The sequence below is a fragment of the Malus domestica genome, chromosome 08 (assembly GCF_042453785.1).
Source record: "Malus domestica chromosome 08, GDT2T_hap1".
NCBI lineage: Eukaryota > Viridiplantae > Streptophyta > Magnoliopsida > Rosales > Rosaceae > Malus > Malus domestica.
Window position 1 is genome coordinate 3,154,030 of NC_091668.1, and position 15,231 is coordinate 3,169,260.

Genomic DNA, 15,231 nt, shown 5'->3' on the forward strand with positions numbered 1-15,231 from the left:
CATATCTTTCTTGTTTTCTCTTCTTCTATTTCCTTGTAAAATTGAAGCATATCTTCCGTTGGTCCTTGTAGAAGTTTACTTCACCTGCCCTAAGCCAACCACTAGTACACACTAGTGCCTCTATTATTTTAGGAGTCAAGGATACCCTAAAAGGGTTCACAACCCTCCTCCCTAGACTAAATGCATTTTCACTAGCAACAGTAGAAATGGGGGTTACAAAGATATTTTGGCTATTTGTGAAAGAATTAGGAACTCTTTTGTGTTTGATTTCCACAATTTTAAGAGATCAAAGTCACCAACAACAATGCTAATATAAGTAGGGTTTTATTTTCAAATTATTGGAATATTATAAATATGTGTTATATAATTATGTATTATATAAATTATAAATTATAAATTATATTGTATTTTCGGTATGGTACGGTAATACCGTGGTAATGGTATCCATTACCAATACCGTACCATGAAATTTCGGTACGGTACAATACCGTACCATTACCGATTGGTACAAAAAATTTGGCATAAAATCGGTATGGCACGGTTGGCAATTCTGTTGGCATGGCAATTTGGCAAAAAAATCCACCCCTAATCATAACTACGAGAAGACAAAAAAAAAAAAAAAAACTAAAAGAAGAAAATTGATGAATCAACAACTAAAGATCAGCAAGTTTTAGGTGCAACCGGCACCCGATAACTTATCATAAGAACAAAAACTAAACCAAGAGAAGAAAATCGATCAATCAACAGAAAAACCATATCGAGAACACGAAGAAAGATACAAGTTCATCATCCATTTTATAACATTATTGAGATTTACGTATTTGTTTGTCACTAAATGTTTATTTCGACGATATACAGACAACTAGACCTCCCCCTTCATCAACTGACATTTGTGTTTACAAATGAAAGAATCATATCTGCTTCCCTTGTGATTTTATCCCCTGTATCTTTCTCTTTCTTTCTCTATATCTACAGAACCGCTTATAATCCCCTTACCATTATTCAACCCCCAAAAATCTAAATGAAAAAACTCAGATAGATTACATAAAAGAAACGTGTTTTGCAAACCCTTTTTCAACTTCTTTCAGGAATGAGGAATCCGAGTTTTTATCGGTTTCAACTTCAAGCCCATGCTTTCTGGGGAAAGAAGCTCAGGTGCGATGCAGGAAGGACTCAAGGGGCTTCTTGGGCTGACACTAGACTGAGAAGGCCTGTATAAACCATATCCCATGAGGAAGTACTCTAGCGGTATCAACATCGCATGTGGCTGCTCCTCTGTCACCATTGACCCGCATGCCTGAACCTGCAGGTCACCAACACGTCCTGACTTTAAATTCATGGAAAGATACTACTAAAACGTGATATGACCGTACAAATTAGATCCGGGTTGCATACCTCAACCAAGGCACTATATCTTCTATCAAGTTTTGAGGTCATGTACAGAGCTTCTGAGTGAAACGGAGAGCTGTCCCCAACAAATATTAGCGTACGGCATTGTAGCTTTCTCAATCCTTCAGAAATGTCAGGCCTCCTGTGAGACCAAAAAACAGAATTACTCCCATGCCACCTAATGCATCAAACTCCGAATATGAAGTTCTTATTATTAAGCATCCTGAATGCATTTTGTGAGGTTCACACTACAGAATGCCACACTGATTGCAAATATCACATTGATAATTTGTCTGCTGTGGACAAGCCCTCCCCAAGAGGGTGATTTGCCTAATGGGATTGATCATAAAATAAAAATATAAAGAAAAATCTCCGGAAAGGAATTTACCCATTCATTGCTTCAAGAAACCGCCAAACATTTGAACTATGCCTTTCGTCGAGCGACTGTAAGAGCATACACACATTCGACATGTGATCAGCACTTAACCACCATCACTGTTGGTTTTAGACAGACAATGAACAAAACATAATAAGAGAAGGTAATAAAGGCTAGAACACTAACTCTTCTGCATGCCTGAACTATATCTGACTCTGGTACTTGAACACCACCACGAACTTCCTGAAGCCAGGATTTAAAACTTAAACAATCAAACCAAAAATAGATGCCGGCACACAAATATATGTGAGTTCAACTAGAACAGTGGCAGACCTTGCTGAAGTACCGGTTAAGCAATATCTCCTTAACCACCCCACACATGCCATAAAAGTAGAGTAAATTCGACATCACCTGAAAATGACATGAAAAGTCATGTGAGAACCAGATTTTTCTTAAACCCAATATGGTCAAAGGTCCAGGAAGGGGAGAAACAAAACCTTATTATACAACCATTCTGTCCAAGTGGCTGATTTGCATATAGGAGAAACAAGTATCAAACCCATGACACGTGGTCTATATTTCATCTGTTATCAAGAGTTATAGAAAAATCAGACGATCTATTAAGGACTTATTGAAAAATAAGGAACACATATAAGCACTAATCAGCACTATCTTACAGCAAATTGGGTGAGAATGAAGGCTCCAGCTGTAACCCCCATACACATCACTGCACCGAGTCTACGGAGAGAGAAAGAGAGGTCAGGGTAACTCCCTTCATTTTTCAATCCATCGAAGGATCATGATTTATTTGTGTTTAGTAAATGGGAATGAGAGACTAAACCAGAAGCATTCTAATGAACAGACAACTAATTCAGATCACTCGAAATCAAGCTCCCGATTCACATAAAATAGAGCATGAAATGAAAATTTCATTTACCCGAAAAAATCGAGAACCTCAGCAATCTGATCTACTAAATCATCAACAGAATACAAAGGATCATCAAGGCTGATTGCAGAAGCTCCCAACTGAAAAAGTTTTTGAAGAAAGCATGAGATCAGACACGATGTGAATAATAGCACTCAATACAAGAGAAAATTTGACCAGTAATAAAGTCAGGAAAATCAAGTGGAAGCCATATATGTAGTCAAGTTATTGAATTACAAACCTCATGCCCAGGAGGACTGATATGATATATGCAAAAGTTATGGAGCAGCAAGGAACAAGCTTCTGGACAAAGGAATAATCCTTGAAAGCAGGACATATCTGGTAAATCAGATAATAAGACAAATGTTAAGTTGGAACTTCAAAGTAATGCCACGAAAAGAAACGATGACGTTGAAATGTTTGGTTGAGATAATCCATGATGCTCAAGATTTTAAATACTTGTACTAAGTGGTAAAAAATTTAGACAGAATTTCTCCAATTCAGGCAAAAAAAAAAAAAAAAAGCAGAGCCAAACTAGTTAGGAAACTGCATTCATAACAAAAAAAAAATCAGAGATAGAAATTGATCAAAATATTTTCTTACTACACATGATATTTCAGGGTTATGAACAATTTCATTAAAGGTCGTACCCAGTGCACAAGGCTCCCGCTTTACGCAGGGTTCTACTAAAAAAATTGGAATTGAAAATAATGGGTAAGATCAATCAACTAAACTACCGGGCAATAAAGTTCAATTCACACGTCCACGTATACAAGACAAAGACAAACCAAAAGTACAACCAATCCAAACAACAATTACCGGTAGCTAAGCTATGTTTTACTTACGATTTAAGGCTAAATCAGGATACGTGACAAGAGCTGGCTTGTCCGGATCTCCCAACACAGCGACGGACACATAACCAAGACAGGTTCTTACAAGATGCTCCTGCAGAGATATTCCATAACCAGATACAATTTAGACAACATTTCAGGAAAGTAAATTGAGCAAAACAAATACAAAGTTCTAAAAACAGAACAGTGACATTCTTATGACTGCGAATCAGCATTCAGGAGTTAAACGGCGCACGTTGAAAAGTAATTTGCTCCAAGGAGATGAGATCATGAGAATACCAACCATACCAAAGAATATTACCATCAAGAAGAAAAGTAAAGTGTTCATGTGCAGTTAGTACCCTTAACAACAAAGTAGAAAATTGACTACTTTTGCTCATATGGGCACATTACCAATCATCAAAATAAAGAAAGTTTGAATCTTTTAATCTTTTGACTCCAAGAATATCAGAATTCCAGTTACTAGCCAACCAAATAGAATATATTTCCCAAAGCAGACAAATTAAACTACTACTATTTTCTAGATAATTGACTTATATACTCAGCTTCCAAATGAGAAAAAATGCATTTGCTTTTCAAAAGAAAAAAAAATTTAACAAAAATCCAAAAATAAATAGACAATCAGAATTAATCAGCCTGCAATTAAGAAAAAGTAATGTTGCAGCAATCATTCCAGATGAACAAGTAAATAATAGTCAATTCCTCTCAACAACACCCATTTTTCGTAATCAAAGAGTTGGGCATTTCGGAAATAGCAGAATCAAACGCAATACGTTTTGCGTTATGCAAATTTCAAAATTTTCTTGGCAGCCAAACAGAACAAAGTGTTTGATAAAAGCAAAATACAATACAAAATTTCAGGAATGTGGGTTGTTTTGTTTACCTTTCCGCCAAGAGAAACCCCCTCCATATCCACCGACACTGAATCACTTGAATCCCCCATTTTCCCCCTCTCTCTCTCTCTCCCTCCCCTCTCTTCTCTCTCTAAAGTCCTCAAATGGCTGAGGTAATGGGTTTGGTTTCCTTGGTTTATATATAAATATGGAAATACAAATCCTCAAATGGCCGAGGCAATGGGTTTGGTTTCCTTGGTTTATATATAAATATGGAAATACAAATCTTTCTCCCCTCTCTCTCTCTCTCTCTCTCTCTCTCTCTCTCTCTCTGCTGTCTCTGTCTGTCTTCTTTAAATGTTGACTCACTGTGAACTTGAACGAGTCGCGAACCGAGTCACCGACGCTAAATCCCCCAGAGATGTCTCACGAGCTGTTCGTATGTATGAACGGGGGTTTGATTTAACCAGAGTTAAGACCGAGAGGCCGACAGTTTTGCAATTTTACTAAATTACCCTTGCTTTCCCTATTTATTTATTTATTTTTTCTTTAAAAGATCCAAACCCTAACCTTTTAGTTTTTTTTTTTTTTAAACAGATTATATTTATTTTTGGGTTTTTTTTACGGCTGAATTAGTTATGTATTTGAAGTTGTTTTTCTTTTTCGAAAGTCGTATTTGGAGTTTTTTTTTTAAGACAAAATTAGTAAAAAATGTTAGTTGCTTTTTGAAGCAAGGGCTAGGTTGTAAATAACCCATGATGTTGGCAATTGTGGGTACATCAAGCATTAGCTATTATTTACGTGTCTGTATCAAAATAACAAGGATATTATATTCAAAAATATATGTGGATTTTGGGTGGATCAATTACTACGCCCTAGTAATTAATCCTATTAATTGCAGTGGGCAGATAATAAGTGGCGAATTTGAATACTCTCATGATCTTGAAGTCTAAAAATTAGAAAATTCGAATCTTGATTTGTGCAAAGAGAAATCAAAATTTTTATTTTGTGTGAGGTTAATCAGCGGAATGATCATTAGACTCTCGACAATAAAATGTGAGAAGGATCGACTTTAAGTGGCAAAGCATTTCTGATTAGAGATCTGTTATGGCACGTATTGAATCTAGCAATTAATCTTACTATTTTGTGGGGATCATGAGAAGTACGTGTTCTGCAGTCTTACTTTAGCTTTTAGGTTCATTTGGACGCAATGCATAATGAACATTCATGTTTTCATAAACAACTTTAACGAAAAGCTACCGTACTGTTTACTTTAATAAAAAATTATATTTTTACACTAAAAAGTCAATTCTGGTATTATTAATTTTACCCTTTATTTTGTCATTTTCATTAAAACTCAAAGTTTTCAAACTATTTTCGTTAATCCAAATCAATCATAAACACCAAATGAGGCATCAAAGTCATTTTCCGAACTCTTGACTATTATATATTAAATGCAGCAAGAAATTTGCCCATTATAACAAAAATAGCATGCAGGTAAATACTTTTGATCACTTATCGTTTTCCGTCATATTAAGGCATATTAGTCAAAACATATTCATACTAGCACACAAATAGGACCAAGTTGTGGTCCTTTTTCATTGAAAAAAAAAAAACACAACTAGTGGTGAACCATAGTTACTCATCATTTTCAGGTCGAAGTTAGTTGAGAATTGTACTACGTGACCACGATCAGGTAGATTCACATCTTACATAATATTGAACACTTTTTCACTGAGCCACTTGTGGTGGCAATAGTCCTTTCAATTTAAATACTTATGCATGTTGCCAAAATTAGAATACACACACATGGATTGTATTGCTCATATTCAACGATGTTGAAAGATTTGAAAGCCTATTGTTACTTAATTTTTATTTATTATTATTATTATTATTTGCTAAGCATGGTAAGCTTTCATAATCACAACCAAAGGATTCAGCCGTTGAGACATCATGTGGCCAGAAATAACTTGTAAGTGCAACCATGCAATTATATATCATAATTTTTTTTTATTTAATTTTTCTTCATCAAGTTATTGGTATATGTCGTTAGCACACACCAGACAGCAATGCAAACGTTAAGTTTTCACGCAATTTTCGGTCCTTTTAGTAAACGTTTTTCAGAACAGATAACGATCCTTCAACGGAAATTGCCAGGGAAACACAACCACGTCACAATTTTCTTTTTCTCAGACAAATTGTTACCGTTGTAGGCCATGTTTAAAATATAGATAAAGATGAAAATATTGATATGTTTATTTTTTGAAATGCTGATGGATATATCAACATCGATAGCAGTTGACTTCAATGGAAAATATGAAATTTTGCAATGTGAATATATCAACTCATTCAAATTTAGTCGAAAAAAAAATCATAAAAATTGTTGGAAAATATTAGTATTTAGGTTTATTTTAGTATTTGGGTTTTGCTTGTTAGTTTAGGATTTGGGCCTAGCCCATCCGAGTTAGGTTTTCTTAGGTTTGGTTCTCTATAAATAGAGCTTGTAATTTAGTTTGAGAAACAAGTTAGTCACAATGTAGTCTCTTAGGGTGCGTTTGTTGCGCCGGACTGTCTCGGACTGGACTAGCTGCCGGGACTAAGCTGGACTGGCTTAGACTGGACTAAGCTGGACTAATTTAGTGAAGCGTTTGGTGTAATGTCGGACTAAGAAGCAGGATAAGAAAAACAGTACTGTTCACCAGATTTGTGTTTGCTTAGACTAGGACTACAAATTTTTGCCATTGTGTAATAGAGTAATGCTACAAATCTCATGATATGGGTTAATTGGAGCATATTTTTGCCATGTATATTATGAATCTTAAAAAAAATTGACAATTGTTTTGTTTCTATTACCTGCTAATAGAATTAGGTTTAATTTGCAAATGTAGCTTGGTTTAAACTCTATCACCCAACAGAAGAAAAATAATAGTGCCCAATACATGCAACTTCAACAAATACAAGTACATAAGAAGATCTCCATAATTTAGAAAATCTTAGTTAACATCAGTTAACATTAGCCAAAATAGATCTCCATAATTTACAAAATGGCTAGTTAACATAAGCCAAAATACTAGTGCAAAGCTAAGTTATAAGCCATAACATAAGATTGTATGATTAATAAAATACATCCATGTTAACATTAGCCAAAATCCTCATCCGCTTGCGTTGTCGCTTAAAAGCCTTTGGACGAACACTTTCTTGAGTTCCGGTTTGATTGCCCTGCGCACACACACACACACACACACACTGCATACATACACACACACACACACACACATTGCATACATACATACACACACACACACACACACACACACACACACACACACACACACACACACACTGCATACATACACACACACACACACACGGCATACATACACACACACACACACACACACACACACACTGCATACATACACACACACACACACACATTGCATACATACACACACACACACACGACATACATACATACACACACACACACTGCATACACACACACACACACTGCATACACACTCACACACTGCATACACACTCACACACATACTCACACGGACATACACACTCTCACACACGGACATACACTCACACACACCCTGCATACATACATACATACACACACACACACACGGCATATATACACACACACATACACTGGTCAGATGCACACATTGCACTCACACGGACATACACACTCTCACACACACCATGCATACATACATACACTGCATACATAATCAAATTGTACAACTTAAGTTGGTTCAAACTTACACACAATACACACACACACTACACAAACACACACACACACACACACACACACACACAATACACACACACACACACGGCCACAATACACAAACACACACACACACACACACACACAATACACACACACACTACACAAACACACACACACAAAATACACACACACACTACACAAACACACACACACACACACACACACACACACAAAATACACAAACACACACACACCCACACACACAATACACACACACACTACACAAACACACACACACACATATTACACACACACACACCCACACACACAATACACACACACACTACACAAACACACACACACACATATTACACACACACACACACACACACACACACACATATTACATACACACACACACACATATTACACTTACACACACAAAGATTACACACACACACACAGGGATTACACAGAGAGAGAGAGAGATTACATACATACACACACACACACACAAAGATTACACACACACACACACACAGATTACACACAGAGAGAGAGATTACATACACACATATTACACACACACACACACACAGAGTATACACACACAGATTACATACACCCACATATTACACTTACACACACACAGATTACACACACACACACACACAGATGCACACACACACATTACACACCCAATTTTTTACTTGGATGCTCTACCAGGCCAAATCAGTCTTTCAATCTCAGCCGTTTAAGAAAATGCATTGGTTCCCAGATTGGACCACATCATCTACCAATCTTCTTCCCCACAAAAACAAAAATAACTCAAATAAAGAAAAAAACCCATTTAACAGAAAACCAGCGGCGGCGCCTGGGGTGCTTACGACGGCCGCCAGCAAAGTAGTGAATGTTGCAGCAAATTAAAGAAAAAAAACATTTTACCAAAAACTAGTGCAATCGGCTACCATGCATGCCTCTTCGAGTCCAAAACATTCAACAATCAGCTTAATTGACTTCATAAACTATCAAAAAATTCGAATTGACCCATAAAAAAAATCCAAAAATAAAAAATCCCCAAAATAGACGAGGATCACAGCCCAAAAACCCGAATTTCTTAAAAACCCAGAAACAAAAAAGCTGGAAGAAGGCGGCATTACCTCAACTTGGGCACCAACGAGAAGCTTTCGTCGATGAGGGTGAGAAGGACGACGACGAGGAAGCAGGGCAAGATCGACGACGAGCGACGAGCAGGACGAGGGACGTTGGGGATCCTCGCAGAGATGAGGACGAGCAGGACGTTGGGGATCCTCGCGGTTTTCTCTCCGTGCTTACGAGTCCGCCCAAAATTGGGGTTCTTCGTTAAGAACTCGTAAGGAGGCGTGTAATCCGAGCGAGTCCCACCTAAGCCCATTAAAGCTAATCCGGTTGCACACCAAACACAGGACTATAGTCTAGTCCAGTCCAAGCCTTGCTAATCCTGTCAAACAAACGTGCCCTTAGGGTTTTGTAGTCATTTTGGCATTCTCGTTTGTGTAATAATATTCTTATTATTTTTGTTAGTCTTGTTCGTTGCGCACTCTGATATTCTACACAAATTGAAAAGTTCGAAATCTGCAATGAGTTACAGCAAAATTTCTATAGTGATTCGGTAATTATCATCTTCATTGATTTTTCTATACCTTGCTGATAGAAGGTGAAGTTTGCATTTCACCCCTCTTTCCATATCGATCATTGATTTATCAGATATTTCGACAGAGATATCGCAATTTCGTGGACATTTTAAACTGGTTGTAGGTATTTACATCCGTCCACTAATTGATATAATGTTTAGGCCATTAATTCTTCGATTCAATAGGTTATTGATTCCTCAATTGATTTATTCTTATTAAATTAGGAGTATTTGTGTAAATTGTCAGGGTAGCCATACCACTGTATAAAGTGGTTATGCTTCACACTCTAATATACTACGAAATTTTTTAACACTACGAAATTCTTTAGAATTCTTATTAAAAAATTTCGTTATTCTTCAGATTATTTCCCCACAATAACCGTTAATTATTAACAAACAATTCCTATAATTACTAGATGATATTTATTTTTGGTGGGGCGTAAAAAGATTTCAAACTTTAATTAAAGTTTAAAATTTTTAATTGAAGATTATTGTATCATTGAGCACGCTTGCTTAAAGAAAAATTCAAGGCCAATTAGAGCAATTCCACCCATGGAGCCCTCCCCCCTGGCAATCCACTATTCAATCCACTATTCAATCCACCCTATTGAACAGTAACTGCCTTAAAATGAATAGTAATTACCATTAATGAACAGTAATTGTCATTTACATCTCCACCCTTGGAACCCTCCCCCTGGCAATAAGCAATAAAAATAATAGTTTTTTATGTTTGTTTAAATAATAAAAAATTACAAAACCTATCTCTCTCTCTCTCTCTGACACAAAAAAAATAAAAAAATACAAAACCCTCGGGCCACAAGCCCGTCGACTCCCCACCCCCCCTTCGCTCGACCTCCCACCCTCACTCGGGCCCTTCCCCGCTGGATTTGCTCCCACCGGCCCGAGGGCCCTTTCTCCTCGCCTAACGCCCGAGCAACCAGCAAGGCTGGAGTTGCTCTTACATTCAGATACGCGTTGTTTATGCCCACGAGTGAACGAGTTGAAATATGTGTCTGTGCTTCATCAGATATTTTTTTGAATTGTCATGATAAGTCACGATCAGCTTGGACACATGATCTTATTTAATAATTTTAAGAAATGATTTAGGAGTACAATAAATGGGAATATAATCATAATTATTTGCATATAAAGCCGACTATACTATTCAGTTCAATAGTTTTAATGAAATTGTGAAACTAACTTATATATAACGAGTTCAATCTCAATAATATTCCAATTTAATAATGCAGTTATTTAGTAGTACAGTCTAGTGATATTCCTTTTCACTTATAAGTGAGAGGTGAGAGATCTTAAGTTCGATTCTCGTTAAAGGCGAATTTGAACCATATTATTGCTAGTTTATTGTGAGGCTTAGCCCATTTATCTATCCCTTAGTGTACATAATATCATTAATTCAGGAAAAAAACAATGCAATGACATATAGATATAAAATTACACACAACAATATATCATTAGATTGAGATATTTCAATGGCGGCTAACTAGTTTCAAATAAGCCTTTCTTCTAATCATCGCATGAAGTTTAGTGGTTGGGACGAATTTCAAGCTTGTATTCTACACGGCACGTACTGGGTTTAATTTCAGACATTGATAAATCACAAGATGGCGGCCATGAAAATGTTGAAATGTACCCCTAAAATAATAAATTGTCGTAACGAAACCACTCGCTAGTTCTTAAAAAAATTAGTCTTTCTTCCACTAGTGGCAAACAGGGCAGATCCTTTTCATAGGGATCGTAAGGATCCCGCAATCGTGTCCGTTCATCGTACATCGTACGATATACGATAAATGAACACGATTACTAGATCCCTAGGGATCCTCACCGGATCCTTTTCTGGCAAACAGAACTCTAAATTTTTTTATTGTATATAAAAATGTGCTTCATTTTTTATTCACCAGTTAAATTCTACCTACTCAATCTCAATAGCTAATTAAACTGAAAACAACATGAGAGGATCTTGTCAATATATAAAACCCTTCACCGGCCGTCCGTATGACACTTACCAACTTCATAATCTATATATATATGTTTGTCTTGAACTTGCTTTAAAATTAATTAATTCATAACGCAATCATATGTCAAATAGAATTTGTTTTGGAATTACTTATACTTAAGATACACTCTTGTAATTAAGGTCATAAATTAAAATCTTTGACTATAAAAACCTACATATATAAGTACACCATAAGTTCCAATATCCCATCAACGTTAACCACCAACAATGAGAATTTAATCCAATTATATAATTCCTATAATTTTTACCCTTTAATATTTGGCATGTTGTTGATTGCTTGTTTGAGAACAGCCACATCCGGTATATGACAAAAAAGTATACAATTAATATATGAGAGATTCCACCTTTAGTATTACTAAGATTTTTGGTGAGACAACTAGTAATAAGTGATTAAGTTGGAATAATATCGATGATGTTAGTGGTGGACAATGCTGGACAGTGTTGTCTCTAGAGAAGATTTTAGGAGTCGCGTGAAATTTATAAAATGGGTCTTCTTAAGATAGTCTTCTAAAAAAATTGTTACAATACATTGATGCTAGAATGCAATAACTAAAACTACAACAAATTTTAAAACTCACGCTAATTATTAGTTTTTATATATTCATTATATAATAAGTGTTACGTTGTTTGCATCCACGAGTTATGCATAAATGGAACAATTACACTTGAGTAGTGCTATTCACACATCCTCTGTTTATCTCTCACACACTCTTGTTAATCTTTGTCTATTCATATTCTTCAATTCATTCGATACGACGATCGATAATTGAGGAGTGTGTGAGAAGTTAAATTAAGTGCGTGGATAATATTCATGATCTTGAAGTATATAGTAGACAAACAATCCTTATGTGCCCAGCTCAATAGAGTTTTTGTGATGAGAAGCCCAGTTGACTTAAGCTACACCATTACTATTGGGGTAGGGCTTGGCCTCCGAATCGTACGTGGGACGAGTTTCTGCCTCATATAGCTTGAGCCGAAGCCACCCTTACACTTTTAAGTTGGTAATATGTTATTTTATGGCTCATAGTATTCTATTTTAGATGTATTATTTTTTATTTATAAGTGACAAGTTTTAAAATAAACGTATCATTGTATACAAAATATATTTTATGTCTTATCTTTAAAAATTTCGGTACAAATGTATAACTAAAACAATTCTCACAATAGTCGATGCATTATTATTTTTTATTTTTTGTGAAAACATAGTCGACACACGTAGTTCTCCTTTGTGGGTATAATCATATAGCCTTGAATATGTTTGATCGTGATCACGAATAAGGTGTAATTTTCAACTAACTTCCTCTAATATGAAAAAAAATAAATAATCGTAATTCGTTATCATTTTAAAGGGAAAAAAAAAGTTGGACATCATAGCATGGCAAATGGCAGACATGTGAACCTCGTTTTCGTCGAAACTTGGAACTAACACCCATATATTACACGTGAAAAAGTTTTAAGTTTCACACCTGGTCAAATGGGCCCCATTTAAAGCCCCATGGCTTCTGTTGTTCATAAAGGCGAGACAGGATTCTCATCGGATTCTCTATGTCATGATTTTAGAGATTCTTCAATCATATCCGTTTATTATATATTATGTTGCTAGTTTTTATCAGGTACTGTTTATATTCAATTTTAAATAAAAAATTTATAATGATTTATGATCGTATGATGTACGATGAATAAATGTGATTTGAGGATATCTAGGATCCAAACAAAGAATATCTGACGAGAATCCTCCTGACATATAGACGACTTTATTCAGATCTGACGTGTATTTTTGTCAGGAGACCCAATATCCTGTGGGTACGATGACCCAAATCACCCAATCTATTTAAACGACGACACAAAGACAAGGGAGACTGCTGGGCGCTTTCTGTCCTCCATTGAGTCCATGGCTCAGGCCCATATTAAATGGGTCAATAGATTTGCTTCTGGACTTAGTTTGGGCCTTAACTATCAATGCATCTCATTTGTTATTTATTAGAGTAATGTGTCGATTTAATTCTTGAATTATTAACCAAGTAAAAGTTAGGTTCATAAACTAACCTTTTTTTTTTCAAAAAAAAAATCAGTCCTTAACTAATTAAAATATATTAATTACATCCCTAATATTAGATTTGAAGCTATTCAATTCAAAATTTTCATCAATTTAAGTCATGTGATAAACAAAAATTAGCAATTTTAAATGAATTTAGAGACTTATTTTATAAAAAAAAAAAAAAAGTTTAGGAACCTAACTTTCACTCAAGTGATAAACAAAAATTCCAACAATCAACTGTCACATTATGTGGTCTACAAAATATGATTCGAGTAAATAAGACAAACCTTTACTCCAACAAAATGAAAATAAAATTATTTAACTTTTGGTCAAATAGTTAAGTACAATTATTCAATGAATTTAGTTAGTTTTATTGAATTCTCTTTACAAATAAAAAAAAAACTCGTCACGTACGACATTTTTGTACCCATAACATCACATAAAATCGAAATTGAATTTATAAGAGAATGACATAATTACGGTCACATTTTCTCCATTAGTGTACAAAAACACACACATCAACTTTTTTGTGTCAAATACTCGCATCAATCTTATACAGATAAAACTGTCATTTCAGAATAATTTGATAGATTAAATTTTAATTACAAAAAAACAAAAGCAAAATAAATTCATGTATTGCTCACAGTAGTAAAACATCCACCGTTGATTTGACCTTTTTTCTTGCTACAGTCCGACAAACAACGTTGGATCAAAGAAAGACAACTTCGTTGTAAGCTACGCCGAATTTCACTCGAACATATCCATAAAGTTAAGAAAGAAAAAGAATTTATAATATTATTCATGTCTCTTTCATTAGTTATCACTTCTAAATATACCACTACCACTTTTGATTTCATTACTATAAATTGGCATTGTCTCTTGCTTTAATAAAGTTCCATAATTTCCCAAACAAATATTCCTCCAAAACATAAACACAAAAAAATGAAAAAATAAATAAATTAAATAACGAATTGTGAAACATGCTCTGTAATGTATTTTAATATTTTGAACCGTCTTATATTTTAAAACATTATTTATAGATCATATTTGTAAAAAATAAACAAGATAAAACTATTAAGATATTCATTTATATATTATTACGGTTGAAATTGTTTATTTTTTGGAGCCGTTTATTGACTTTCATTTCTAGTTTTATATTTTTAATTTTTTAAAAAGTATATAAAAAATAATTGTCAAACCGCCTACTATGTAACTACCGTCACTACACAAGGAATAAAAATCAACTAAATTAATGAAAATTTAATTGAGTGTCTGAACAAAACAACTCAATTAAATTTGCAATAATTTCCACAATAAACTCATAATTGTTTTGACGTGTATGCATGACCAAACAATAAATAAGA

The 15,231-nt window shown here is 35.0% G+C and overlaps 1 protein-coding gene across 1 annotated transcript; it reads right to left on the bottom strand.

The window, feature by feature from the left end:
• Positions 1-774: 774 nt before the first annotated feature.
• Positions 775-4,821, bottom strand: LOC103420978 (protein NDL2-like). The gene is made up of 11 exons (XM_008359014.4): positions 4,425-4,821; positions 3,536-3,635; positions 2,932-3,029; positions 2,703-2,791; positions 2,443-2,503; positions 2,263-2,349; positions 2,099-2,176; positions 1,952-2,008; positions 1,778-1,833; positions 1,396-1,531; positions 775-1,303 (listed from the first exon to the last, which is right to left on the bottom strand). Exons 1-11 carry the CDS (start codon positions 4,482-4,484, stop codon positions 1,085-1,087), a joined length of 1,041 nt encoding a protein of 346 aa, XP_008357236.3. The 5' UTR covers positions 4,485-4,821; the 3' UTR covers positions 775-1,084.
• Between the last annotated feature and the right edge of the window lie 10,410 nt (positions 4,822-15,231).

What these genes read in the sequence shown, in the direction of transcription:
- LOC103420978 (XM_008359014.4), bottom strand. Translation starts at nt 4,484, where the DNA reads ATGGGGGATTCAAGTGATTCAGTGTCGGTGGATATGGAGGGGGTTTCT. An exon ending in CAGAATGGTTGTATAATAAG is followed by an intron (nt 2,177 to 2,262) that starts GTTTTGTTTCTC and finishes TGTCATTTTCAG; the next exon opens with GTGATGTCGAATTTACTCTA. An exon ending in TTTCTTGAAGCAATGAATGG is followed by an intron (nt 1,532 to 1,777) that starts GTAAATTCCTTT and finishes TTGGTCTCACAG; the next exon opens with GAGGCCTGACATTTCTGAAG.